Source organism: Pogoniulus pusillus, chromosome 10 (genome assembly GCF_015220805.1).
Source record: "Pogoniulus pusillus isolate bPogPus1 chromosome 10, bPogPus1.pri, whole genome shotgun sequence".
NCBI lineage: Eukaryota > Metazoa > Chordata > Aves > Piciformes > Lybiidae > Pogoniulus > Pogoniulus pusillus.
The window spans coordinates 7,481,572-7,509,545 of NC_087273.1; the positions used below are offsets into that span (position 1 = coordinate 7,481,572).

The following is a 27,974-nucleotide window of genomic DNA, read 5'->3' on the forward strand; positions in this document are numbered from 1 at the left end:
TGACCTCAGCAGGCTCTCTGTGTGGTCAGGTTTTGGGCCCCTTGCTCAAAGGACAGTGAGGGGCTGCCCAGAGAAGGGCAACCAAGCTAGTAAAGGGTCTGGAGAACAGGGCTGGGGAGAAGCAGCTGAAGGAGCTGGGGGGATTTAGCCTGGCACAGAGGAGGCTGAGGGGAGACCTCATTGCTCTCAACAGCTTCCTGAAAGGAGGCCACAGTGAGGTGTGGGTTGGGCTCTTCTCCCTAGTCTCAAGTGATAGGAGGAGAGGCAGTGGCCTGAAATTGTGCCAGGGGAGGGTTAGGCTGGAGAGAAGGAACAATTTCTTTGCTGCAAGAGTGGTCAGGGAGTGGAAGAGGTTGCCTGGGGAGGTGGAGGCCCCAGCCCTGGAGGTGTCCAAAAAAGGTGTGGCCATAGCACTTGGGGACATGGTTTGATGGCCAGGGTGGTGCTAGGTTGAGGGCTGGAGTGGATGATCTTGGAGGGCTTTTCCCACGCAAACAATTCTATGGTCCTATAACCAAAACCACCTCCCTCCTCCCACACCTCTCTGCACCTACCCACCACCCACTAGCAGCTGGAAATGCTTTTCATGCACACAGCTGATGGGATGGGATGGAAGGACCACTGGGGACACCAAAGACAGATGACCAAGTTTTTATTGTGTGCAACAAAGTGAACATCAGAAAGTCTGCCCTCTGCTCCCCCTAGTGCCAGCCCTCAGCCTGGCAGGACCTGAGCCAAGGTGCTGTGAGGACTTACAGCACACATCCAGCAGTTCCAGACAGAGCCTGGGCCACCAGGCAAGAGATGACAACAGCACAATAACTGTGACCCTTCTCTAGTACAGCACCCACTGGAGCTGTTTGCTGAGGGGGTCCTCAGCCAACTCCCTGCCTGTGTGCAGGGCTGGGACTTTCTCAAGAGCTGTCCTGCTTCTCACAGCACTCACACTTAGAGCAACAGCTGCTCCTGCTGGGACAGGTGACAACAAAGCTGTCACTGGAGAGCTGCAAAGTGCTGGGCAGAGCAGCACTGAACCCAAAGTGGGTTCCAGTTGAATCCCCTCCGCTGGCAATCACTGGGGTCTCCTGGGGCATGAGTCACACTGGGTGGGGTGCACAAACCCCTCCACGCTAAACCACCCCCAAATTCTGAGTGCCCCCAGCACCGGTGTCACCCCTGCAGGGCTGTGTGGCCACAGCACAGCCTTAGGCGTGCTCCAGGGAGAGGTTTCTGAGGACTGCCATAAGGGGGAAGAGGCAGAAAAAGACAAACTTTGAAGCTGTGCTCCCTGTGATGTGCTCTGGCAAGAGGAGCTGCAGAACTTGGCTGGCTGCACACCCCAAAGAGAGCTGGGGGCACCAACGAGCACCATCCACATACCTGACCTCAGCCCCCCCTCTACTTCAGCCTAGGCAGCAGAAAAAGCCTCCTGAACCCCTAACAGCATCTACAAGCCCAGTGCATATGTCAGATCGGTCACTTCTAGGGACTACAACACAGCCTATCACCCTAGAGGCTGAAGGTGGCTTCCAGTACAACCCAGACTAAAAACTGTGACCTATGTGCTCCACGAGGAAGCCACTACAGCTTTTGGGAGCAACACAGCACCCCTTGAGGTAACAGCAACAACGAATGATGCAGCTCCAACTGTGAACCCTTCAAACTGCTGGCAGCAGAGCTCCAGGAGGTGAAGGCCATTCCCATCTTGGGGAGATCAAAGTGAAGGTGAGGTGCCAGCTATTGTTACAAGGACCTCTTCATGTGCCCGTGGGGGAGAGGTGGATGGAGGTGGCCTTGAACCTGCCTTGAGATCCAACCCTCCAGTTGCCACCCCAGACACGGTGACAGCAAAGTGCCACCCTGTGCTTCGGCCAGTGCTGCCACCAAGTCACAGTAAGGGGCTCCTAGGGGAAAGTCTGAGATGCCCTGAGGTGTTTGTGTGGCAGGTCAGTGCAAGTCCTCAGTTCTCACACCTCAGAGCCACCCCAGCCCCTCAGAGAACTTGCACAGCTTGGACTGTGCAAGCTGAGCCCAGGGAATGAAGCCAGACGGTGCCTGCGGGCCTCACCCACCACTAGTGTGGCTCAGCTGGGCTGGACTGGCCAAGGCCATTGGGAAAGGGGAGATGGAGCTTCAGAGGCAGCTCCTGCCCTGCTGGCAGCAGCAGGTTTCACAGCACGCTGGAGGCCAAGGATGTCCCCACACAGGCAGACACAGACGGGCTCACAGGAGCTGGTTTTGGGGAGCTCTCTGTTCTCCCCATGCCCCGAGTCTGCTCCATGGGACATCCTGAGAGCAGAAGGGGTTTAATACCGAGAAGTCACAAGAGACTCAACACCACCATGAAGCTACTTCCCACCCCAGACCTCGGCAGAAGCCAGGCAAGTGTCTTCCCCCTGAGAACTCCAGGAACCACCATCAGCTACACCTTGTTTCTGTCACCTCTCCACAGGCTGTCCCCTACAAGGGGCTGCTGGAGTACTGCTGGATGAGCTGCTTGTGGCAGGGATCGCAGACGCGCTCGGGGTTGATGCTGGAGGGCAAGGGCAGCTCATTCCCTGAGCAGGACTCACAGAAGATGCCACCACAGTTCTTGCAGATGTTCTGGAAGGCAGGGAAAAGGACAAACGTTCAGGAGAGGTTCAAGACATGAGCAACACAGAGGGCTACAGAGAAGCTGAGGGGACTTGAACTCTCTCTTGTGAGGAGAGACTGAGAACTGGGGTCTCTGGGTGAGGGATCTCAGCAGTGCTGATCGATACCTCAAGGGCAGGTGGCAGGAGGATGGGAGCAGGCTTTGTTCAGCGGTGCCCTGTGACAGGACAACAGGCACGAAGCTTGACCATGAGAAGTTCCACCTAAACACGAGGAACTTCTGTAGTTTAAATGGTGCTGGAGCAGGCTGCCCAGAGAGGTGGTGGAGTTCTTTTCTGGAGAGACTGCAAACCCACCTGGATGTGTTCCTGTGTGGTGACCTGTAGGTGACTCTGCCCTGGCAGGGAGTGGGAGTGGTGCCCAGAAGTCCCTTCCAACCCCTGCCATTCTGTGACTCTGATGTTTTATCTCACTGACTTGCAGTCAACCTACATCATCTGCTGGGCCTGAGAAAAAGATGCTCCCAAACTCCCCTCTTGTCCCTGTTGAAGACACCCCAGGTTTGTTGCTGTGCTCTGGGGCAGCTGCTAGCAGAGCTCCTGAGGTCAGAGCGGCTGAAGGCTTGCAGCAAACAGGGAAGAGCTGCTAGTCATGAACCAACCAACTTCCAATGGACTCTGCTAGAGCTGCCCATCACAGCACCTCCTCTCCACAGCAGCCTCAGAGCTTCCTGGCTGGGGCACCTCATTGTGCTCCCCAATGCCCCCAGAACACTGCCCAAGTCCTGTCGGTAGCACAGGCACTGGTTCACCTTCAGCTGGGGGCAGAGCTCAGAGCTCTGCACTCCTCAGGCTGTTAAGCTGTGATAGAAGTAAGAGAGGCTCAGCCACATAAAACTAGAGAGAAAGGCAAGGTGGCTGCAGTGGAGGGGCAACAAATCTAACAACACATAACCACCACAGGAAGCCAGCTTGGAAGGGACCCCTAGGACCATCTCCTCCAGGCCTCCTGCTCTCACTTCTGATTGAGCCCAGAAAAAAACAAACACAAACACTTGGCTAAAAAGGGAGAAGCTGCTGAGGGGAAGAGAAACCAAACCACCAAGCAGGGTGGGGAATGAGCTAGCAAACAAAGTCAGCTCAGCAAAGGGCTGCTTTCTTTGCCCCAGGTCACCAGGAGAAGAGCTGTCCACATGCTCACCAGGAGACAGAGGGGACCACATGAGCCCCCACAGTTACCTTTCTTTTGCCTCGGCTGCTCTCCTCCCGGCACAGCTGGCAGACTTCAGCGCTTCCAGGTCCTGAGAGCTGCTCCTGAAGCCCAAGTGAAAACCAAGATGTTCTGCTTTACCTCTGGGCAGGGCATCTGGTCAGAGCTCTGGGGCTGAGCTGCACACCTCGCAGGCTGCTCACTGTAACCCCCTAGCCTGGCTGCGCAGGCTGAGCTGCAGCTGCACCAGCACCAGCCGCAGCATGGGGCAGGAAGGGAAGCACAGCACAGCTGCAGGAACCGAGGACCACACAGCTGCATCTCCAAGTTGAGACCAAGGCCCAGCACCGAGGTGGGAGCTCAGCACCTTTTCATCAGAGGCAGAAACTCCCCACGGACTGGACCCCAGTGTAGCAGCATCCCACTGACAGCTGGCACCCAGGGCAGAATGTCCCCCGTGAGGGAACAGCTATGGACTCGCCAGCCAAACCCTCACCAAGGGCACCCAAAGGACAATCTTCAGGATGTGTGGGCAGGAAAGGCCCCCAGGATCTCCCTCAGCACCCCTGTCCTTCAGCATTTCAATGCAAGACAATCACCAACCTGCTCTTCCTGCGTGCTGCTCGGTGACCTGCAAGAGAAGAGCATCGTCACTTGGAGCTGGGGCTCAGGAAAGCACCTGGAGACCTGAGGATCCCCTCAAGCTTGGGCTGAATACCCTAAAATGATCTCAGTTTGGGTTTGTTTAAGCCAAACCCCAGTGCCAGGAGGCACAAACAGTGAGTGACTGCGGCTGTATGTGAAACACTTCAGCAGAGGAGAGGGAGCATGAGCAGAGAAGCCTTTTTCAAGGAATCATGGAACCATTTTGGTTGGAGAAGACCTTTAAGATCACAGAATCCAACCATTCTCTAACTCTACCAAGGCTGGTGCTAAACCACGGCCCTCAGCACCACATCTCTGCAGCTTCCACACCCCTCCAGGCATGAGGATTCCACCACCTCCCTGGGCAGCCTGTTCTAGGCTTCAGGGACCCTTCAAATGAAGAAGCTGCTCCTAATGTCCAACCTAAACCTCCCCCAGTGCAGCTTGTGGCCGTTTCCTCTTTAGATGGCACAAGCAGAGTTTAGAATCAGCTTTCAATTTCATGGCTGCACAATGTTTGACCCCTCGCAACATCCTGGAGCAGTGGGGATCCAATTTTGAGGCCTTGCAGACAAAGCAGCAGTCTGATGCTTCCACTGCTTAAACTCAGGCTTGGAAGGTTTCTGCTGCCTGCTAAAGCAGATCTGAGTCCAGCTGATGCTATTTTTACCACCATACTCCCCTGACATATTCCTCTGTGCTGTGCCAGAGCTGACATCCAGAGCACTTCACACAGGCTGGCACCATCATCCCTGGGCAAAGTCCTCCTCACAGAGCTGTCCCCCTCTGGCTTCCAGAGCCTCTCTTCACGTTTCAAACCAAACCTGAAGCTTGGCTTTCTGATACTAAATGAACCCTTTTCAACAAGAGCTCTCCTCTGAAACCTCCCTGAGTTGAGCAACCTGAATCCAAGCTGTCTTCTTCTAACCATCTTCCTGAGCTATAATTATTTCAAGGTTCTCTTTCTCCAGCAGCTTCCATTCTCCTCCAGACCCTCTCTTTTTTATCTCCAAATGCCACTGATCCACTAATCCTTCTCTCTTCCCTCCATGAAGAGATCTTTGGACATAGAATCCACAGATTCACAGAATGGTTTGGGTTGGAAGGGACCTTCAAGAGCATCCAGTTCCAACCCCTGCCACGGGCAGGGACACCTCCCACTAGCACAGGTTGCTCAAGGCCTTATCCAAGCTGGCCTTGAACAACCTCCAGGGAGGGAGCAGGAACAACCTTCCTGGGCAACCTGTGGCAGTGTCTCACATGAGTACCAAAGGTGCAGGACTCTGCAGCCCTTGGGTTATGAAGATTCTCCAAGTAAGAAAAATGAGTAAATTTATAGGAGGAAAAGGTTAAGTGGGAGTAAGACAGAGCTTCTCAGACCCAGAAATGCAGAACCTCCTGAGAGGTGTCATGGTTCTTCAGCATGAGAGTGGTGAGAGGCTGGAATGGGTTGCCCAGGGAGGTGGTTGAAGCCCCATGGCTGGAGGTGTTTAAGACCAGGCTGGATGAGGCTGTGGGCAGCCTGCTCTAGGGTAGGGTATCCTTGCCCACGGCAGGGGGTTCGAACTGGCTGCTCCTTGCGGTCCCTTCCAACCCTGACTGATGCTGTGAAAAAGGAGTTGAGACCTCACAGGGCATGAGGTTGAAAATCTTTCTTCAAGAGATTGCTCTGGTCCAAACTTCCAACCAGCAAAGAAGCTAAAGAAGGGGAAGCAGGACTTAAGGCAACCACGAGATCTGATGTCTCCCCTACTTGTGTGGCAGGATGCTGTTCTCCTCCCTTAAGGGCTGCTTCACTTTAGAGTTCTCCTCTTGGATTTTGAGCTTCCCATCCTGCCAAAAGGAAACAGAGACCCATCAGCTGAACCCTGCAGAGACTCCAAACTCAGCCTGCCACCCTGCAACGGCAGACTTCACACTGGGATGTTGGGAATGGGACCTGCTCCTCCTGGCTGTGAACTCCCATCACAGAATACACTGGGTTGGAAGGGACCCTTGAAGGTTATGCTGTCCAGCCCCTACTCAGAGCAGCTCTGCCTGCTTCCCCTCTGCTGTGAACAAAAGGTTTATTTGGTGCTTTGGAGATGGGCTCTCAAGCATGTCTCATGCCCTGCTTACAGCAGAGGGCTCAAGTCAATCTCCTTTATTTCAGCAGCAGAGGCTGAACAGCTAAATGGGCTAAGAAGGCTTCTCAAAGCCTGATCAGGGAGAGAAATCCTCTCAGCCAGGAAAGGAAACAAACCCAGGTGACAGCCTGGACACCTCACTGCACCACCGTGGTCAAAACCAAGCCCCCAGCCTGCATGGGGAGCTCTGGCAGAACCACCCAGCAGCAGCAGCTGTGAGAGCTCCACAATCCCAGCATAGCTCCTACACTTCTGCAAGTGCAAGCTGCCAGTGGATCAAAGACCTCCTGCAAATCCTGGGGCAAAAGAAGCCCATTCCAGAATGAAGGGAGCAGTGACCTGCTCTCAGACCCCTCAGCAGCGAGAAGTTGCTGGTTCTGCCCTTGCAAAGAGCTGACCAATTGCTGCTTCCAACATCTGCTACCAAAATGGAATTAATCACAGACTCACAGAGGGGCTTGGCTTGGAAAGGACCTTCAAGACCACCCACTACTAACTCCCTGCCATGGACAGGGACACCACCCACCAGCACAGGTTGCTCAAGACCTCCAGGGAGGAGGCATCCACAGCCTCCCTGGGCAACCTGTGCCAGTGTCTTCACACCCTCACTGTCTGGGCTTGGGCTTCAAGTCAAGCCATTAAGAAACGTCTCATTACCTGTCTCAGCCAATTCTTTGTGCTTCTTCTGGGCTCTTGGCTGTGTTGGTGACAATGGGACCATTTATCTCTCTCCCTCTTCAGTTCCAGTTCAAGGTGGCTCCTAGAAGATGGAAGTGGGATGGTGAGTCAAGGCTCTGGGTTTGGAACACTTGCCACCACAGGCTGTGGAACTATTTAACCCTCTCCTTACATTAAAGCAGCTGAAACCCAACTCAGGAGCTGCAAAGTGTCTTTTGCAGTAAGAAGCCTTAAGTCACCACATGTCAGGGTGGTAAATGTCTTCTTCATCTGGTTGCAGCAGCACCTTGTGTGGGAGTAAACCTCTTGGCTATGTCTGGAAGTCCTTCAAAACCAGTTGGTTATCCATCTGCCACAGAGCTGCTGCTCAGTGCCCTGTCCCACCTTCAGCACCTTAACGGTGGCAAGAGCAGTCCTGAAACCAAAGCTTCCATCCCTGATGGTTTGCTAATGCCATCACCACAGGACAGATGGGCTGCTCCTCCCTGATGGCTGGGGAAGGCCTTCTGACACCAAGCTTGGAGCCTGGGCCCTGGGGAGCTGCTGAAGAAAGGTGTGGCCATGGCACCTGGGGCTATGGTTTGATGGCCAAGGTGGTGGTGGGTTGGTGGTTGGGCTGCATGATCTTAGAGGGCTTTGCCAACCCAAGCAATTCCATGATTCCATAGATATTCAAGAAACATGAGGCCATGGTTTGACAGCCAAGGTGGTGTTGGGTTGGTGGCTGGGCTGCATGATCTTAGAGGGCTTTGCCAACCCAAGCAATTCCATGATTACATAGATATTCAAGGGCTATGGTTTGATGGCCATGGTGGTGTTGGGTTGGTGGTTGGACTGCATGATCTTAGAGAGAGCTTTGCCAACCCAAGCAATTCCATAGGTATTCAAGGGCCACGGTGGTGCTGGGTTGGTGGTTGGACTGCATGATCTTAGAGGGCTTTGCCAACCCAAGCAATTCCATGATTCCATAGCTATTCAAGGGCCATGGTGGTGTTGGGTTGGTGGTTGGACTGCATGATCGTAGAGGGCTTTGCCAACCCAAACAACTCCATGATTCCATAGGTATTCAAGGGCCACGGTGGTGCTGGGTTGGTGGTTGGACTGCATGATCTTAGAGAGAGCTTTGCCAACCCAAGCAATTCCATAGGTATTCAAGGGCTATGGTGGTGCTGGGTTGGTGGTGGGACTGCATGATCTTAGAGGGCTTTGCCAACCCAAACAATTCCATGATTCCATAGCTATTCAAGGGCCATGGTGGTGTTGGGTTGGTGGTTGGACTGCATGATCTTGGAGGGCTTTGCCAACCCAAGCAATTCCATAGGCATTCAAGAAATGCACTGACATGGCACCTGGGGCCATGGTGGCGTTGAGTTGGTGGTTGGACTCGATAACCTCAGAAGGCTTTTGCACCTGAAACGTGGTTCTATGACCTGACCACAGGCTAAGGACCCGCTGAGCATCCTAAACAGCTTGTGCTGATCCCTGCCCCCCTGCACCTCGCGACGGTCACCAGCGGAGGTCCGACACACGCGACTGGAGCGCAGGGAGCCCCCAGTTTTGCCCATTTGCTGCTTGCCAGAGCAAAACCAGCCTGGAAAAGAGACCAGCAAAAGGATTGCTTCACCGCTGCCTGGAGAGCTCTTCCACTTCCAGCTGCAGGCTGTTGATTTTGTCCCCAAACTCCTGCTTGAAGAGGCGGTTGTCCTGCTGAGCCAGCTGCCGCTCCTTCTCCGCCTGCCGCAATCTGGATTTGAGCCACATGAACTTGTGATAAAAAACAAAAGCCATGGTGGGGAGGAAGACTGAGTTTAACCAACAAATCAAACCAAACCAGAACAAAACAGACAAACCAAACCGAAACAAGAAAGTGAGAAGGGCCCAACAAAGGCAAAGAAAGAGGTGGAAAGGCAAGGCTGGGGAGGAGGCAAGCGAGGTGTAGGTGAACCAGGCAGCAGCTCGGCTTTGCAATCGTTTTTATTCTATTTTACTACAGGTTACAGCCAGGAGATGAAAAAACAGAAAACATCACTTTTATCCAGGGTCAAAGCAAACCTCCAGCACACAGAGCTGCAGTCGCATCTGGAGTTGAATGTAGGTTACAGCTCAGCTTTACACAGGGAACTGGAACTTGCCACAGAGGTTAGCTACTAATAGAGAGTTAGTGCGCGGGCCTGGGCGCTTGCACTCTGGCCTGGGCAGCTCCACTCAGGGCCTGCCAGCAGCAATGGTCACATCCCTCAATGCCTGGGCAGCATCTGCACTGAGGGTCTGCCAGCAGCCATGGTCACATCCCTCAATGCCTGGGCATCATCTGCACTGAGGGTCTGCCAGCAGCCATGGTCACATCCCTCAATGCCTGGGCATCCTCTGCACTGAGGGTCTGCCAGCAGCCATGGTCACATCCCTCAATGCCTGGGCATTCTCCACTCAGGGCCTGCCAGCAGCAATGGTCACATCCCTCAATGCCTGGGCATCCTCCACTCAGGGCCTGCCAGCAGCAATGGTCACATCCCTCAATGCCTGGGCATCATCTGCACTGAGGGTCTGCCAGCAGCCATGGTCACATCCCTCAATGCCTGGGCATCCTCTGCACTGAGGGTCTGCCAGCAGCCATGGTCACATCCCTCAATGCCTGGGCATTCTCCACTCAGGGCCTGCCAGCAGCAATGGTCACATCCCTCAATGCCTGGGCATCCTCCACTCAGGGCCTGCCAGCAGCAATGGTCACATCCCTCAATGCCTGGGCATCATCTGCACTGAGGGTCTGCCAGCAGCCATGGTCACATCCCTCAATGCCTGGGCACCACCTCCACTCAGGGTCTGCCAGCAGCCATGGTCACATCCCTCAATGCCTGGGCACCACCTCCACTCAGGGTCTGCCAGCAGCCATGGTCACATCCCTCAATGCCTGGGCACCACCTCCACTCAGGGTCTGCCAGCAGCCATAGTCACATCCCTCAATGCCTGGGCATCCTCCACTCAGGCCCTGCCAGCAGCAATGGCCACATCCCTCAATGCCTGGGCATCATCTGCACTGAGGGTCTGCCAGCAGCAATGGTCACATCCCTCAATGCCTGGGCACCACCTCCACTCAGGGTCTGCCAGCAGCCATAGTCACATCCCTCAATGCCTGGGCATCCTCCACTCAGGCCCTGCCAGCAGCAATGGCCACATCCCTCAATGCCTGGGCACCACCTCCACTCAGGGTCTGCCAGCAGCCATAGTCACATCCCTCAATGCCTGGGCATCATCTCCACTCAGGCCCTGCCAGCAGCAATGGTCACATCCCTCAATGCCTGGGCACCACCTCCACTCAGGGTCTGCCAGCAGCAATGGTCACATCCCTCAATGCCTGGGCATCATCTCCACTCAGGCCCTGCCAGCAGCAATGGTCACATCCCTCAATGCCTGGGCACCACCTCCACTCAGGGCCTGCCAGCAGCAATGGTCACATCCCTCAATGCCTGGGCATCATCTGCACTGAGGGTCTGCCAGCAGCAATGGTCACATCCCTCAATGCCTGGGCATCCTCCACTCAGGCCCTGCCAGCAGCAATGGCCACATCCCTCAATGCCTGGGCAGCTCCACTCAGGGCCTGCCAGCAGCAATGGTCACATCCCTCAATGCCTGGGCATCATCTGCACTGAGGGTCTGCCAGCAGCAATGGTCACATCCCTCAATGCCTGGGCATCATCTGCACTGAGGGTCTGCCAGCAGCCATGGTCACATTCCTCAATGCCTGGGCATCATCTGCACTGAGGGTCTGCCAGCAGCCATGGTCACATCCCTCAATGCCTGGGCAGCTCCACTCAGGGCCTGCCAGCAGCAATGGTCACATCCCTCAATGCCTGGGCAGCTCCACTCAGGGCCTGCCAGCAGCAATGGTCACATCCCTCAATGCCTGGGCATCATCTGCACTGAGGGTCTGCCAGCAGCAATGGCCACATCCCTCAATGCCTGGGCACCACCTCCACTGAGGGTCTGCCAGCAGCCATGGTCACATTCCTCAATGCCTGGGCACCACCTCCACTCAGGGCCTGCCAGCAGCCATGGTCACATCCCTCAAAGCCTGGGCATTCTCCACTCAGGGTCTGCCAGCAGCCATAGTCACATCCCTCAATGCCTGGGCATTCTCCACTCAGGCCCTGCCAGCAGCAATGGTCACATCCCTCAATGCCTGGGCACCACCTCCACTCAGGGCCTGCCAGCAGCAATGGTCACATCCCTCAATGCCTGGGCACCACCTCCACTCAGGGCCTGCCAGCAGCCATGGTCACATCCCTCAATGCCTGGGCATCCTCCACTCAGGCCCTGCCAGCAGCAATGGCCACATCCCTCAATGCCTGGGCACCACCTCCACTCAGGGCCTGCCAGCAGCCATGGTCACATCCCTCAAAGCCTGGGCATTCTCCACTCAGGGCCTGCCAGCAGCCATGGTCACATCCCTCAATGCCTGGGCATCCTCCACTCAGGGTCTGCCAGCAGCAATGGTCACATCCCTCAATGCCTGGGCATTCTCCACTCAGGCCCTGCCAGCAGCCATGGTCACATCCCTCAATGCCTGGGCATCCTCCACTCAGGGCCTGCCAGCAGCCATGGTCACATCCCTCAATGCCTGGGCACCAGCTCCACTCAGGGCCTGCCAGCAGCCATGGCCACATCCCTCGATGCCTGGGCACCACCTCCACTCAGGGCCTGCCAGCAGCAGTATATCCAGGCCCTCAGTTCTGCCTTATTCCAGCACCACGGTGCCAGCAAACAAAGCCAGCCCAACCCCCTGCTCCTGCAGAAGAAACAGGGGAGAGGCAGAGCAGTTGGCTGTTCTAACCAGTTGGGTGCCCTGATGGAAGCTTTCTGCTTCCTGTCTCTGTTTGCTTCTGTTTCTGGGTAGTTAAAATGAGTTCCTAGGCAAAGGTTACTGAAGGTTAGGTTTATACTTTCAAGCATGTGACTCGGGCATGGTGCAGAGGTTTAAAACAGGTCTCCAAGCCTGCTTTTGTCCACTGACCAAGTGGTGGGACAGGCTTGCACACAGGAGCCTCACAGACCTTCAAACCAACCTAGCAAGAACCCATGGGTGTTGTCTCCCCAGCTGTGTCTCAGTCACAGCTGCCACCCACTGCCCAAGGAGCACGACAAAGGGAGAAGTGGCACCACAGGATTTTTACAGGCATCTCAGCAGAGGGAAACTCCAACCCTTAGTCACCACAGAAAGCCTCCAAACAGCATCTTCTGGAAAGGAAACCAAATCCCTTGGAATGCTTAGAACCTAAAGCCTGACCTAGGCCAGCGAGGGGAGCCTCAGCAGCCCCAGGGAAGAGGATTGGTAAGCTACAGTTAAAGTCTTGCACTGGGGTGTTAAATTGGCCATTAGTTGTCCTATTGAGAGCTTGTTCCAAGCTTTAGCTCCTTCTTTCAGTAGCAAATTCCACCGGGATTGAGCAACAGAAACTGGGTTGCAAGTGCAAGAAGTGCAGCAGTAAAAAGCAGCTCCCCCTGCTCACCCACCGACGGCTCAGAGGAGGAATGCTCAGCTACCAAAGGACCATTTCCACTCCTCACCACTGCACTGTTTTGCTCCTCCTGGGTTTTGGTGGTGTTTCTTTTGAACACTAAAGTATAAAGACCAGATTCTTTTTGGTCTGTGAATCGTGACCCTTCCCTTGCTAAGAAGAGGAGAGAGCTACCAAGACATCTCTCTCCTTGGCTGTGGGAAGAACCACACCGAACGTCTAGAGGGGTCCATGGCAGAGGTAGAAGGCAATGCAAAGGTAAGGAGGTTTCCACTGAACTCACCACTCTATCATGTTACTCTAAGACACCTAGCTACTAATTCTGGACACAGGACATTTCAAGGAACAAGGAGAAGTCCCCACCCTGCCACCAAGTCACTAAGGCAAAACCCTTGGAGCCTCCTTGCAGAGGGCTGAGCTTGGCAGCGGAGTCACAGCCCTGTCTAGGACTCGGGGTCAACCCATGGAACAGAAGTGGGACACACACACAACTACTTTCAACAACTTCCAGGGATGCCTTTTTCTGGGGGGGGGGAGGGAGGGTCTACTTCACAAAAAAAAAAGAGGGGGTTGGGAAAGAACACAGAAAACCAGTTGGACTCTTCCAGAGTTGGCCAACCTGCTGTTGGCTTGACCAACACACCTCGGAGCCACTGCTGTTGAAGATTTGGTGCAGGGTCTGCATCACCAGGATGGGCACAGCCACACATCTCCCACTCCTGATGCTTCCCTGGTGTGCCTATTGGCCAACTCATTGCTACTTTGACATGGTTTAAAATGGCAAAATTCAGGATGCTGCTGCTTTTTTTTCCCCCCCCCCATATATATACTCAACTCTAAATCTCTGAAGAGCAAAAAAAAAAACCCAAACCAAAACAACCCAAACTCACTGGTTTTAAAAATTCAGCAAATTCCAAAAATCAACCCTAGGTGACAATGAACATCTTTAGCAATTCTCAAGTTCTCCCCCTCATAAATGAGTTCTGATGGGCAGAGCTGTGAGGTGACCAGACATAAAAATGTCTTTAATGATGCTTCTGGATCAGTTTGTTTGCTGCGCTGTTTAAGGTTTTTGCCTGTTTCACCAAATCCTTTTCACTGGGTAAGTTGAGGCAGAGTGAGGAGGGGGAGGGGAAAAGGAAATGAAACAATGGGGAAAGAAAAACAGCAAGAGGAAAAAAAAAGAGTAGATCCATTAGGGTCTGAGATGATCTCACCAAACATTTGAAAGCACAGATTCTGTCACTCACAAAATGACCTTGTCTCGTACAGAGCATAACCCTTCAGAAGAGAGCATCAGCTTAGTGCAGTCACCTACTCAGTGACTAAGCCCAGACACACTGCTGAGTGATGCCTTCTGCTGATCTGCTCAGGGCTAGCAAGGCAGTCCACAGAGACTGAAGTTCTGACCCACCACAAAACCTGCCTTTGAGAACCAGCCCAAAGCAGCACTGCTCCTTCTCAAAGCAACCTGATCGCAATGCTGAAGCTCTCCCCACTTCATCAGGGTCGGGAACATGACAGCAGTGCAGCCCCATTAGAAGGGAACCTCATAGTCAGAGAATGCCACCTTGGAAGGGACCTCTCTCTAAGGATCAGCTGCTCCAGCATTTAATGCTCTCAGCAGATGCTGAAGTCAGGAAGGTTTCTACCACACTGCAGCCCTCAGAGCTCCTCAGATGAAAGCAACAACAGCTGGTGCCCAAGGGCTGCAAGACAACTGAGAGTGAGGCACCAGGGGCTCAAAGGGCAACAGGCTCTCCATTAAGTCCCAGCTCTGCTTCTGCAGAGGACACCCTGGAGTCAACAGCCACACCACAGGGCAGCTGCAGCTGAAGCAAGCATGGAGACAACCTGTCCCAGTCTAAATGGACATTACACCTGGGGGCTCCCCCATTTCCTGCATCCTCATTTCTCTCTCAGTGCTGTCAGAAATGCCTGGCTGACACAGCTGAACAGAGCTGCCATGCTCAGGACTACCTTGGCAGCATCTCTGCTAGCAACTCTCCTGAGCACACCAAACACTTCTCCTAGCAGCACCTCACTCACTAGAGCTCTCCTCCCCATGCTCTGTCGAGCGTTGGCTAAGCAGAGCACTTGGACTCTCGCCTGGGCCACGCAGGGCCAGGGGGACACCCCCTGTAGGACACACAGAAGGTTTGCTGACTGCAGAAGTGCCACTTCTTACCTTTGTTCCAGCTGTTTGATGGTGGCAGCCATCTGATTTGTTTTCTCTTCCAAGCGGCTGTTTAGTTCACTCTTCTGTTTGACTCCCATGTCTGAACTCTGCAAAAAGCAGCCCCATGGGCTTGTGTAAGTAGCAGCAAAACCAAAATCCTCCCTAAGAAATCAGGGGGCAACAAGAGGGGCATGGAATCATAGAATTGTTAGGCTTACAAGAGAGCTCTAAGGCCATCGAGTCCAACCAACAACCTAAGCCCACTATGGCCATTAAATCGTGTCCCAAAGGACAAGTGCAGAAGCCAAAGAAGTAGAAGATGTCCAGAAAGGTAATGCCTGGTCACAACTGCAAGGACAGACACCTTGCCAGCCTGCTGGGTCCAGAGGAGGCCACGAAGATGATCAGGGGCTGGAGCAATCTCTGCTCCAGGACAGGCTGAGGGAGCTGGGGTGGTTCAGCCTGGAGAAGAGAAGGCTGCAGGAAGCCCTCGAAGCAGCCTTCGAGTGCCTGAAAGGGGCTACAAGAAGGCTGCAGAGGAACTGCTCAGAAGGGCCTGTGGTGGTAAGATAAGGGGCAAAGGTTTGGAACTGGAGCAGGGCAGATTTAGGTTGGACATCAAGAGGAAGTTCTGCACAGTGAGAGTGGGGAAATACCGGAATAGGTTGCCCAGGGATGTGGTTGAGGCTCCATTCCTAGAGACATCCAAGATCAGACTCAGGGTGGCCCTGGGCAGCCTGCTCTAGTTGGAAGTGTCACTGCTGAGTGCAAGAGGATTTGGACAAGATGACCTTTGAGGGCCCCTTCCAACCTGATGCAATCCATGAATCTGTGAACTTCCCTACCTGCAGCTTGAAAGACAGCTCATGCTTTAGGGCCCTGAGATCATCCAGCTGCTGCCTGAGTGCCACCAGTGCATCCTGCTTCTCACAAACATCTTTCTCCAGCATCTTCATGGCCAGCTCCATCTCCTGTCGCATCCCAATCTGCACCTCCAGCTCCTTCTCCACATCCTGAAACACAGGGATCAGACAGTATTACCAACCAGTCAGATCCTACCACTGAGGGCACTGCCTGGCAGCTGCTGCACTGCCACAGCCTCACAGTTACAGATCTGACCCACCAAAGACCCCTCAGGACAGGAAATCCACATTGTCCTTACCAGCCGCAGCTGAGTCTCCTCCTTCAGCTGTTTCCGTGCCTCCGTCAGGGCTTGTCCATCAGCAGTTCTGTCTTTTGCAACCTAGGTTAATGAAGACACCCAATTAAGCTCTCCTTATGTGTTACTGACCTTCACTGCCTGATGATTTGCTTCCCCCACCGCTTCAGAAACAAATTCTGCCACTAGCACAACCCAGAGCTCCGCTCAGATAAGGCAGCGCTTGGGGCAACGATTCACTGCCCATTTCCTCACCTGCTCAGGGCACAACAGTGGCTATGACCCAAATGGACCCGTTTCAGGACTTCACAAAATCCTAATTCTGGTGACAAAACCTCAAACAAAGATCTTCAGGGTTTTAAAAGTAACCCCAGGCTCTGCCACAGATAGGAGCAGAAACTTTGCAGTGAGAGCAGAGGACATGGCCAAGGAGGGGGTCACAGCTGGGTAAGCAAGAGTGGGGAGGTCTCACAGCCAGGGAGATTGTGGATGCTCCCTCCTTGGAGGTGTTCAAGGCCAGCTTGGATGAAGCCTTGAGCAACCTGGGCTAGCAGGATGTTTCCCTGCCCATGGCAGGGGGGTTGGAACTGGATGATCTTTAAGGTCATTTCCAACCCAAACCACTCTCTGAAGCCACTAAAATCCTGCCCCTTGACTTCCACAAATAACAACATTTCAGGCCAAAAAAACCCCAACTCCTGCATCCAAGTTTTGTGCCACCCCCTCAGCACATCATCCTCCCTCCTGTCCCTTCTGCCACCTCCACCCAGCCAGCCAGGAACACGCTGTGCTAGCTCTGGGCTCTGGCCAGGAGCCATCTGTTCCCCTCTGCAAAGGACCTGCCTGGAGTCACTCCTCTCTAGTGCAGTTTGTGTGTGAGCTACAGAAGGAAATAAAAGCCTCCTCCAAACCCTGATTCCTTGGTTGACTTTGGGCAGGTGCTGCCCAAAAGGTTCAGGAACCACTCACACAAACCAACCTTACGATTGGACTCTAGGATGTAAGAGCTTTCTTCTTTAACCCTTTCCATCTCTTCTTGCAGTGTAATAATCCTGTTGTTTGCAACTGCAAGCTGGGAACAGAACACAATTAAGAGGAACAGATCAAAACCATCCTTGGACACTGTTTTGGGTTGCTTGGTTTGGTTTTTTTGATTTCCCCCTCCTCTCTCTTGCTACATTTTTTTATACTCAAAGTGAAGGAAGAAAATTTTGAGTGGCAAAAAACTCCTCAGCTTAGCTTCTACCATGGAGAAAGTGATCTGAACAAGCACCAATTAGTGCCAGTGTGATGGAATTCCAGGTTTGGTTAAACCAGACCAACTTGAATCAAATTTGAACCAATTCCAATCAGTTAAAACAGAATTCCCAGCTTATTTGGGTTCAGAGAGTCAGCAGCACCCCCAATTCCTTCATTGCAGGGCAGCTGCTCTTGAGCTCAGCTCCCAGCCTGGATTAACACCAAGGGGTGCCCCAAACCAGGTGTAAGACCTTGCCCTTTGCCTTACTCAAATTCCTGTCTTTCTGTCAAGTTGTTGACTTCTTCAGGTCTCTACCTGCTGTACTCAAGTGTGTGGTTGGTGCAGCTCAGCAGAAATCCTCACTCCATCCTCCTGCCTTTGTCAGAAAACTCCAAGGGAATTCTGAGCATATGGCAGCTAAGATTTGCTGACTTCTTAGAATCATAGAATCAACCAGGTTGGAAGAGACCTCCAAGATCATCCAGTCCAACCTAGCACAGCTTGTCAACAAAGACTCCTGTGGGTTTGCTAAAGCTCCAGCAGTTTGGGTGCACTGCTAGGTGGAGCACCACTGCTGTAAGACCTTCAGGCTTCTAGGCAGGAGAAGCACAATGAGAACCTCAGAGAAGGAAGACTTGGCTGGAAATAGAGGCTCAAGAGCATACACTGTGCTTACAGGACATCTGCCTCAGAGGAATTCCCAACTAACAGATTATTTTGAGGCCAAAAGAACTGCAACAAACTCCTTCTGGATCTATAAACCAGAACTCAGGTAAGGCTGACACAGAGGGGAAAGCTCAGTGACATTCCAAGAGATCAGCAATGTAACCAAGTGCCAAATCCAGGGTTAGGGTTTGCTGCCCTGCTCCAAGTGAGAGTCTTCAGTACAGCTGAAGCCAAGCCCACAAGATCACAGAACTGGATGAGGCACTTAGTGCCATGGTCTAGCTGACTGGCTAGGGCTGGGTGCTAGGTTGGACTGGATGATCTTGGAGGTCTCTTCCAACCTGGTTGATTCTGTGATTCTCTGGAGACCACTGAGTCCTGCAGGACTACCTGGAGCAGACCACACGGCCCTCAGTGAGGGTGAACATGCAGAGAATAATTTCTAGCTCCCAGCTGTGCTGCACAAGCACTGAGAAGCCCCAGACTCAGCCTGCTGAGCTCAGTGACTTGCAGACAGGGATGCTGCTTAACATGCACACGGGGTTGGTTTTCCACCTTGTGCTCAGTGACAACAACCTTTGTATCTCCTTGGCAGGCCTGCTATTCCAGATCCAACACTGAACACACACCAAGAGTCTGAAGAGAACTCCTCTTTCACCTTTGTAACCCCCCAGTTCCAAAAGGCCATCAGATGATTTTATTACACTCACCTCCTCGGTCAGTTTAGTGTTGGACTTCTCCAAGGCATCCACCTTGGCCTGCAGGTTGTTTACTGTAGCACTGTTGAAGAGAAAACCAAAATCCTTAGAGCAATTCTACCTTTTGAAGATAAAACCAAAGTCCTTAGAGCAATTCTACCTTTTGAAAGACTCCTGGGGGTTTATGCTGTGAGTAAGCAAAACCCTTGCTTTCTACTTTGTTGTGCTGTGGAAGAGTAACTCAAGCTTGTCCTACCTTAAATGTCTGTTGAGTTCTTCTACATAGTTCTTCTGGTCCAAAATAGCAGTTATCTGACCATCTCTGGAAAGAAAAAGCAAGTGTCCTTCAGCAAAACCACCTGGAGTCAGGAACTAAAGGAATCACAGAATGCCTCAGCTTGGAAGGGACCTCAGAGATCATCATCTCCAATGTGCCCACTGCGAGGCAGGGACACCTCTCAACTAGACTCAGCTACTCATCCAACCTGGCCTTGAACACCCCCAGGGAGGAGTCAGCCACAACCTCCCTGGGCAGCCTATTCCAGAGTCTCACCACCCTCACACTGAAGAACTTCTTCCTCACATCCAGTCTAACCCTGCTCTCCCTCTGCTTCAAACCATTCCCCTTGTCCTGTCTCTAAACCCCCTCATGCAAAGCCTCTCTGCAGCCTTCCTGTAGGATCCCTTCAGCCACTGGAAGACACAATTAAAGGTCTCAGAGGCAGTGTGGTGATGTAGCCACATTATTTAGTCCAACCTTTCAGGGCAAGAATACAGTTTACATAAGTTTAGTCACCACAGAATGGTTTGGGTTGGAAGGGACCTCCAAAGGTCATCCAGTCCAATGCCCCTGCACTCAGCAGGAACAGCTCCCACTAGAGCAGGCTGCTCAGAGCCTTTGATATCTCCAAGGATGGAGCCTCAACTACCTCCCTGGGCAACCTGCTGCAGTGTTCCAGCACCCTCATGGTGCAGAACTTGTTCCTCACATCCAGTCTCAATCTGCTCTGCTCTCATTTCAAACCACTGCCCTCATCCTGTCCCTGCAGGCCTTTGCACACAGTCCCTCTGCAGCCTTCCTGTAGCCCCCTTCAGGTACTGGCAGGCTGCTCTGAGGCCTCACTGGAGCCTTCTCTTCTCCAGGCTGAGCAGCTCCAGCTCCCTCAGTGCTCACAACAGAGATGTTCCAGTTCCTGATCATTTTCATGGCCCTTCTCCAGACCTGCTCCACCAGGTCCAAGTCCTTCCCAAGTTGAGGGTTCCAAAGCAATTCAGTCTAAATACTTTGTGAATGAAAACCATTAACAGCTTGTAGGGCAGCCCAGAATAGCTGAGTACAAGTTACCAAGAGTTAAAAGTGTGGACCTACCCTTCACTGCCTTTTGTGCTGTTCCCATCTTTCAAATACATCGAGAAATCAATAACTCCAACCTAGGAGAGGACAAATTGCATTTGACATTGAACAGTTTTGCTAAGATTAAACACTGCCCAGAAAGACAATCAGTTACAACAGCAGAAGAATCACAGAATGGGTTGGAAGGGACCTCCAAAGGTCATCCAGTCCAATCCCCCTGCACTCAGCAGGAACAGCTTCCACTAGAGCAGGCTGCTCAGAGCCTTTGATATCTCCAGGGATGGAGCCTCAACTGCCTCCCTGGGCAACTTGTTGCAGTGTTCCAGCACCCTCATGGTGCAGAACTTGTTCTTAACATCCAATCTCAATCTGTTCTGCTCTCATTTCAAACCATCATCCCTCATCCTGTCACTGCAGGCCTTCTTGTAGCCTCTCTGCACCTTCTTGTAGCCACTTTCAGGGTTAAAAAGCTGCACTAAGGTCTCCCTGGAGCTTTCTCTTCTCCAGGCTGACCACAGTGATCTAGCTACAACTAATGAAAACATGGGATGTTCTGAGGAAAAATACAGTAGGATAAGCAGCAAGGCTTGGGTGACAAACACAGACATCACTTTTATTTTCTTTTCACAGCCCATGATCTAATTTCTCTCACTGGAATACTCCAACTAGCCTCAAACCAGCACAGACATCTGAGCAAAACACTGCCATCACCATAGCTGATGCAAGCTGCAGCACAGGCTCCTTTTCTTTGAGCAGCTATGATGATCTCATCACACAGCATGAGGAAATGAAGAGTTCTGTCCATTTCCCCCTTTTCTGTTGGCTAAGCCCTTCCCTGTTCTCACCTCTTTTTGCATTTTACTACATCTCACCTCAGAGAACCACAGCAAAGAGAAAAATCAACCCCTGAGTCTGTGAGCTTCCAATTTCAATGAGCAGAAAGACACAACAACTGAAGCCCCAGTACCTGGGAGTCCAGATCTTCTCCTTTCATGCAGAAGTTGGCATCAATGACATTCAAACCTACAAGGAGGCCAGCAATGATGGCACCTTCTTCTTCCATCATCAGTGCATTGGGCTCGTAGAACTCACTGCAGGGTGCACAGCAAGAGAAGGTAAATGTTGCTCCTTTAAAAGGCAGCTAAAATGATGTCAGCTGGCACAGGCTGCCTGCTAGCTCCCAGGACAGTAAAAAATGCAGGCTCAGCCTTAACTAAACCCCAGGCAGCAGCACACAGGCCACACAGAAACGTTCAGATCTTCCAGCCAGGCTACTAAATTATTGCTGCCTTATGAGCAGAGAAACAGAGAAATGGAATTCATTCTTCCAAGGCAGGTGGTAATAAAGTGAGGAGGTGAGAAGGAAATATGGGGCCAAGGCTTTGCATCCCCTCTTTACCAACAGTTCACCCAAATCACCTCCTTGGAACATAAATTTATGTTATTCTGATGGGTACTTGAGACAGTAACAACAGCTTTGTTATCTGAGACCACAGAAGAGCAGCTTCTGGATTAAAGAAGACCACTGAGCATTGCAGACCCCTCAGAGGGAGCTCTGCATTCCACAGATGTTGCCATTTCTCCACACCTTTAGGTGGCAAAGGTGGTAAAAAGATCTCAGTACAGGGCAGAAGGGAACCTGTCCTGACCCAAGAGCAGGCTCAGCACTCACCTGAGAAGGTCCTTTCTGTTAATCAAGGCTTTCATGTACTCTGAAAGTTTCTTCTGCATGAGAGCCAAGCGAAGCCAGGCCCTTCCTCTCCCCACAGGTGTCCTAGGAAGGGGTCCAGAAACAAACCAGTTATGGACATGCTGCAAACTATGGCCACACACAGCCCTCACCAGCCCACCCAAAAGGTTCTGCCTCTCAAAGGCAGAGCTGGCACTGATGAAAGGAGGGAACTGGAGTCCAACTTCAGAAACAGTCAGGAAAGGCTGTTCTCAATCCTGAGACACTCCTTGAGTGCCACTGTCCAGAAGATCCCATCCCATCCTCTCCTCCTTAATTAAAACCAGGAGAGTAATGATCCATTTGTACCAACAGAAGGTGACCAGGTCATGTTTGCCCTCTCTTCTCCTCTTGAGGGTCCTCCTTACAGTAAAAGCCAGACACTGGACTCATGCAGTAGAAGACTCTACTTACTTCAGCCCTGGGAGATCCTTCACACTTGCTGTAATCTCTGCAGCCTCAGGAACAAGTTTTTCTACCAGTTCCAGTGGTCCCCAAAATGACTTATTTTGCCCAAGAAAACTCTTTTTGCCTAGGAAAGAAGATGACACAAAATGAGCTCGTGGACTAAACACAAATATGGCCAGAGGTGAATGAGCAGTTGGCCAAAAGTGCCAGAAAGACTCTTCTGGGACTGCTGCTAGGCAAGCAGGAAGGATGACTTTTGGTGCTTGCCTGGGGCCTCATTCAATTAAGGCAAGAGGAGCCCCAGAGAGGTGCCACAAAACATTCCATGCACCCCCAGGAGGCAAAACAGGCATCATGCAGTGACACCCAGCAACACTGGACGAGTGAAGGAGCTGCAGAACATGAGAAGCTCCAGCACCCAGCCCAGGAGGACTCCTCTGAAGCAAGGTTACCTTTCAAGCCATGTTTAAGGCAATGCTCCATCACAACGAAGAACTGCTGCAGAGGGGCATAGTCTGAGTCCAGTGTCCTGCCCAAGTTGAGAGCTGACTCAATCAAGCCCTTGATGCTCAGCTTTGCCATGTTCATCAGGTTCATGCGTTCATTAGCCATCAGATAATTAGGATCTGTTAACACAGGGCAGAGAAGGAAACAGGGTGAGGAACAAAAGCTGCAAGACACCCCAGCTCTCTTGGTCCCTCAGCTGGGAAGACAGATTGACAATCACAGAATGCCAGGTTGGAAGGAACCCCACAGTTCCTCTGGTCCAGCCCTTCTAGGTCATAAGCTAGCTGAGATGAGCTGGCCCAGCAGCCTGTCAGGCTGAGTGACAGCTGTGCTGTGTGTGCACTCTGCTGAGGCAAATCAAAACGAAGCAGTGTGGCTGAAGCCACCAGGAGATGGGAACTGGGGGATCTGTCACGTGAAGGCTGCCTCACTGCTTCAACCAACCACAGAAGTTTTAAGCTTCTTTTAAACCTGGGAGCCAATTCCCACCTCCCTCTCTTCATTTCACCAACACTACTGGTTTAGATCATGGATGTGAAGGAGCTGATTGTGACTCCCTCTGACTGCTCACTCCAAGTCCCAGCAAGCAGGGATCTTCCATGACTGTGCTCTTCCTCCACCACATCAGGAACACTCAGAGCTTTACACTTGCTAGCTGCTTCTCAGTGCAAGAAACACACAGAATCACAGCATGGTAGGGGTTGGAAGGGACCTTTGGAGATCAAGCCCAATCCCCCTGCCAGAGCAGGGTCACCTAGAGAAGGTCACACAGGAACATGTGTAGGTGGGTTTGGAATGTCTCCAGAGATGGAGACTCCACCACCTCCTCTGCAGTCTGCTCCAGGGCTCCACTACCCTTAAATGAAAGAAGTTCCTCCTCATGTTTCTAGATGGAACTTCTGATGGCCAAGTGTGTGCCTGTTACCCCTTGTCCTGTCACTGGGCACCACTGAACAAAGCCTGGTGCCATCCTCCTGCCACCCATTTGCCAATCCACACCCTGTCTGCAGCCTCCTGCTCCCTGACCTGTGAAGCATGCCCATGCCAACACCTCTCCTGCTCAAACACCCTCAGCACACTCCCAACACCTCAGCAAACAGCCTCCCTGAGCACAGCACTCTCCCAGAACTAGAGTGGAATTGTCCTGCACCCACCAAAGTGTGCTGAAGCTTCAGGCCTGGAGGTACAGAGTGACAGAGAATTTCTGGCTCCTGAACTCAGGTTCCATCAGCTGCCAGCTCGCTGCTTGGATCTGCTCCACCTGCAATCTCACCCCCAGCTCTTTGGCATGAGCAGTTCCACCTCTGTGAGGTCAATTTGCCCTGGGGCTGCTGGAGGCAGCCACAGAGCCTAGAACGCACCTTTGGGCGTGAATTTACTACACCTAGCTGCAGAAACATCACCAGAGGACATCCAGGGCTTGCTGTTTAGCAAAGAGGCACAGGAAGCAAGTATCAGAGAGGGGAGAGATCCATGCAGAGGGACTTGCACAGGCTGGAGAGCCGGGCCCAAGCCAAGCTCATGAAGTCCAACAAGCCCAAGTGCAATGTCCTGCTTGGGCAAACCCAAGCACAAATCCAGGCTGGGAAAGGAGTGGCTGGAGAGCAGCCTGGAGAAAAGGACTTGGGGGTGTCAGTTGGTGACAAACTCCCCAGGAGCCAGCACTGGCCACTGGCAGCCCAGCAGGCAGCTGTGTGCTGGCTGCATGCAGAGCAGGGAGAGCAGCAGCACAGGGAGGGGATTCTGCCCCTCTGCTTTGCTGAGACCACACCTGCAGCACTGCCTCCAGTTCTGGTGCCCCCAACACAAGACAAACAGAGCTCCTGGAGGGGGCCCAGAGAAGGCCACAGAGATGGTGAAGGGGTTGGAGCACCTCTGCTGCAAGGACAGGCTGAGGGAGCTGGAGTTGTTCAGCCTGGAGAAGAGAAGCCCAGAACAGTTTGGGTTGGAAGGCAAATCAAAGCTCATCCAGTTCCAACCCCCTGCCATGGGCAGGGACACCTCCCACCAGCCCAGGTTGCTCAAAGCCTCATCCAACCTGGCCTTGAACATCTCCAGGGAGGAGACATCCACAACTTCCCTGGGCAGTCTGTTCCAGTGTCTCCCCACCCTCACTGGCAAGAATTTCTTCCTAAGCTCCAGTCCCAATCTGCCTTTACAAAAATGAAGTTGGATTTGCCAAGAGAAGAAATATGTCCACAGAGAGACCAAAAGGCTGCCTCATTTCTTCTTGCTATGATGCCCTTAATGTTGACTTTGGAGGGGGAAAGCCCACATCAAGCATTCTTCAGTCTTAATAGATCACCAAGGAGAAGAGTTTCCCCACACACATCAGGCATGTCTGAGTTCAAAAAGCATAGAACAGGCTGGTGGGACATGGGGGACAAAAGACACAAGCACAGACAAGACACAGCTCAAATGCACCACACCTTGACAAAAGCAATGCAAAGAATCTGCACAATGGGGGGAAAAACACATCACAGGGTCACAGAATGTCAGGGGCTGGAAGGGACCTCCAAAGCTCATCCAGACCAACCCCCCTGCCAGAGCAGATCACACAGGAACACATCCAGGCAGCTCTTGTGTATCTCCAGAGAGGGAGACTCCACTACCCATCTGGGCAGCCTGTTCCAGTGCTCTGTCACCCTCACAGGGAAAAAAATCCTCCTTGTGTTTGCAAGAAATTTCCAATGCCTCAGCTTCTACCCTTTGTCCCTTGGCCTGTCACTGGGCAGCACCCAGCAGAGCCTGGCTCCAGCCTCCTGGCACTCACCCTGCACATCTGCATAAACATTGGTCAGGTCACCTCTCAGTCTCCTCTTCTCCAGCCCCAGCTCCCTCAGGCTCTCCTTGTAACAGAGATGTTCCACTCCCTTCATCATCTTTGTGGCTCTGTGCTGGACTCTCTCAAGTAGTTCTATGTCCCTCTTGAGCTGGGGGGCCCAGAACTGGACACAGTACTCCAGATGTGGCCTCACCAAGGCAGAGCAGAGGGGCAGGAGAACCTCTCTTGACCTACTAGAAATAAATACATTTCAATCCCTTTTTATATTTCCCTTCACAGACTTCCCTTGGCCATGGCCTGGGCTGGAGGTGCTGAAGAAGCAGAATGAGCTGTGGTACCAGGAGGCAGCACATCTGCCAGGAGTGAGGAGGAGGAGTATGAGGCCAGCAGGCTGAAGCCCAGGACATAACCATGCAGAACAGCTAAGAATGGCACCAGCAAGAGGTCAGTGCAGTTGGTAGTATGGGTTGGGCTGGAAAGGACCTTTGAGATCACTCAGTTCCAACCCCCTGCCATGAGCTAGGACACCTCCCACCAACCCAGGTTCTCAAGGCCTCATCCAGTCTGGCCTTGCACACCTCCAGAGAGGGAGCATCCACAGCCTCCCTGGGTCATGTCAAATGGATCACAGCTCATTCTGGTGCACCACACAGCCTCTTTAAGAAGCTCTGCATCATCTGAGCTTCCAGGTAGAAACCAAAATGAAGTTTTGCTCTGCCATGGTCCATTTGGCTTTTGGCTCCTGCCAAAAACAAGCTCACAACTGTTTGCACAGGGCTCACTCCTGAGTCCCAACTCAAGCTGTGCTACTTTGCCATCCTCAATGAACAGTTATCATCCTAGCAACAACCACAGCTCTGTATTTTAAGACATCCTTCAGGGTGCTGCTCGTAATAGAGTCTCTTTTGCAGAGCCTTGAGCAGATAAACAGAAATATTTTGGGGTGATTTCTGAAATGCTGTTTAAAACTGAGCTTCCAGGCACTGCTGCAACCTTGGTAGCAGGCTCAGGAAAAGAACTGCCTCAAAAAAAAATCATTTCATGTGAGTAAACTCAGCAATGGAAGTTTAATAGAAGTAAACTCACCCCTTGCTGATTGCCTTTTGTCTCCCTCCACCTAAAGTTTAAACACCCTCAAAGTCTGGGAAGTCTTTTTTAGGCAACATTGGATGCACCAATTTTCAAGTAAGAGATCAGTAAAGACTTAAAAGCCCAAACTGATCTCATGGAACCCAGAAAGAGGCTGATAAAATTTGGCAAAGCCTCCAAAACATCCACTGCAAATGTGAATTAATACAACTGGCAAGAGCAATCCTGCCTCCAGTTCTGGTGTCCCCAGCTGAAGGAGGACACAGAGCTGTTGGAGTGAGTCCAGGAGGCCACAAAGATGATCCAAGGGCTGCAGCACCTCTGCTATGAGGACAGGCTGAGGGAGCTGGGGGTATTCAGCCTGGAGAGGAAGATACTCCATGGGGACCTTAGAGCTGCCTGCTGATAGCTGAAGAGATCCTGCAGGAAGGCTGCAGAGAGACTTTTCTTGAGAGTGTCTAGAGACAGGACAAGGGCAATGGTTTGAATCTGAGGGAGAGCAGGGTTGGACTGCATGTGAGGAAGTTCTTCAGTGTGAGGGTGGTGAGGCTCTGGAACAGGCTGTCCAGGGAGGCTGTGGCTGCCTCATCCCTGGGGGTGTTCCAGGCCAGGTTGGGTTAGGCTTTGAGCAGCTGAGTCTAGTTGTGAGGTGTCCCTACCCACAGTGAGGGGGTTGGAGCAGATGACCTCTGAAGTCCCTTCCAAGCTGAGCCATTCTATGCACAAACACATTGGAGTGGCCCAAACCCATTTTCTTTAGCAGCAGCAACCAAACACCCATGCAGAGCGCAAGCGGCACAGCAGGTTCTGGCTGCAAACCTGGGTCACCCAGACGAGCACGTTCAGCCAAGCCCCAGCTCTTGGCACTGGCAAGGAAAAGTGTCTTTTGCACTCTGGCTCAAGAGATCAGGCCAAAAGCCAACCCATCAGTGAAATCACAGCTGAAAGATGTCGGTGTGGCACGCACCTTCGGTATCAGCACGCAATTGCTCCACCACATCTGTCAAATCCTCCCAAGAGTCTTTGCAAACAGCAAAAGGAAGAAAAAAAAAAAGAAAGGAAAGAGGAAAGGAAAGGAAAAAGAAAAGAAACAAATGTCATGCAAGCCAGGATCTGAAGGGAAGAGTCAAAAATCAAGGCATAAGGAAAGGGTAACTGAAAGGGAGAACTGCATCACGCAAGACTTCATTCACAGTGGCAAGCGGCTGGCAGGTCAGAAAGGGCAGATCAAGGCTGCACAAAGCAATACAGCAAAGGGGGCTGTGTCCTGAGAGCCAACTGAAGGTGGGCTCCACTGAAGCTTTAGCAGCTGGGCTTCCTGCTGCATTAAGACAAGGGGTTTGTAAAGCACATCCTAAAAGGCAAAGCAAGACAAGCATTATTTTGTCTGTGAG

General features: G+C 52.4%; 1 protein-coding gene across 13 annotated transcripts in view; it reads right to left on the minus strand.

Moving 5' to 3' along the window:
- Positions 1–635: 635 nt before the first annotated feature.
- Positions 636–27,974, minus strand: part of RUFY3 (RUN and FYVE domain containing 3) — a 51,676-nt gene continuing 24,337 nt past the window's right edge. For 3 of the 13 annotated variants that reach the window (XM_064149709.1, XM_064149701.1, XM_064149705.1), the window contains exons 2-18: positions 22,652–22,825; positions 22,206–22,323; positions 21,735–21,836; positions 21,030–21,153; positions 20,078–20,139; positions 18,965–19,030; positions 18,721–18,790; positions 17,084–17,176; positions 16,108–16,188; positions 15,791–15,958; positions 14,955–15,052; positions 8,878–8,997; positions 7,233–7,335; positions 6,203–6,282; positions 4,408–4,435; positions 3,834–3,908; positions 636–2,604 (exon numbers count right to left, since the gene is read on the minus strand). In XM_064149709.1, the coding sequence (XP_064005779.1) occupies positions 2,461–2,604; positions 3,834–3,908; positions 4,408–4,435; positions 6,203–6,282; positions 7,233–7,335; positions 8,878–8,997; positions 14,955–15,052; positions 15,791–15,958; positions 16,108–16,188; positions 17,084–17,176; positions 18,721–18,790; positions 18,965–19,030; positions 20,078–20,139; positions 21,030–21,153; positions 21,735–21,836; positions 22,206–22,323; positions 22,652–22,811 (1,692 nt within the window). In that variant the 5' untranslated portion in view covers positions 22,812–22,825 and the 3' untranslated portion in view covers positions 636–2,460. Of the gene's footprint in view, positions 2,605–2,762; positions 2,859–3,833; positions 3,909–4,407; positions 4,436–6,202; positions 6,283–7,232; positions 7,336–8,877; positions 8,998–9,209; positions 13,865–14,954; positions 15,053–15,790; positions 15,959–16,107; positions 16,189–17,083; positions 17,177–18,720; positions 18,791–18,964; positions 19,031–20,077; positions 20,140–21,029; positions 21,154–21,734; positions 21,837–22,205; positions 22,324–22,651; positions 22,826–27,547; positions 27,602–27,974 lie in introns of those variants that run through there. The other 10 variants (XM_064149706.1, XM_064149708.1, XM_064149702.1 and 7 more) reach the window with 9 other exon arrangements.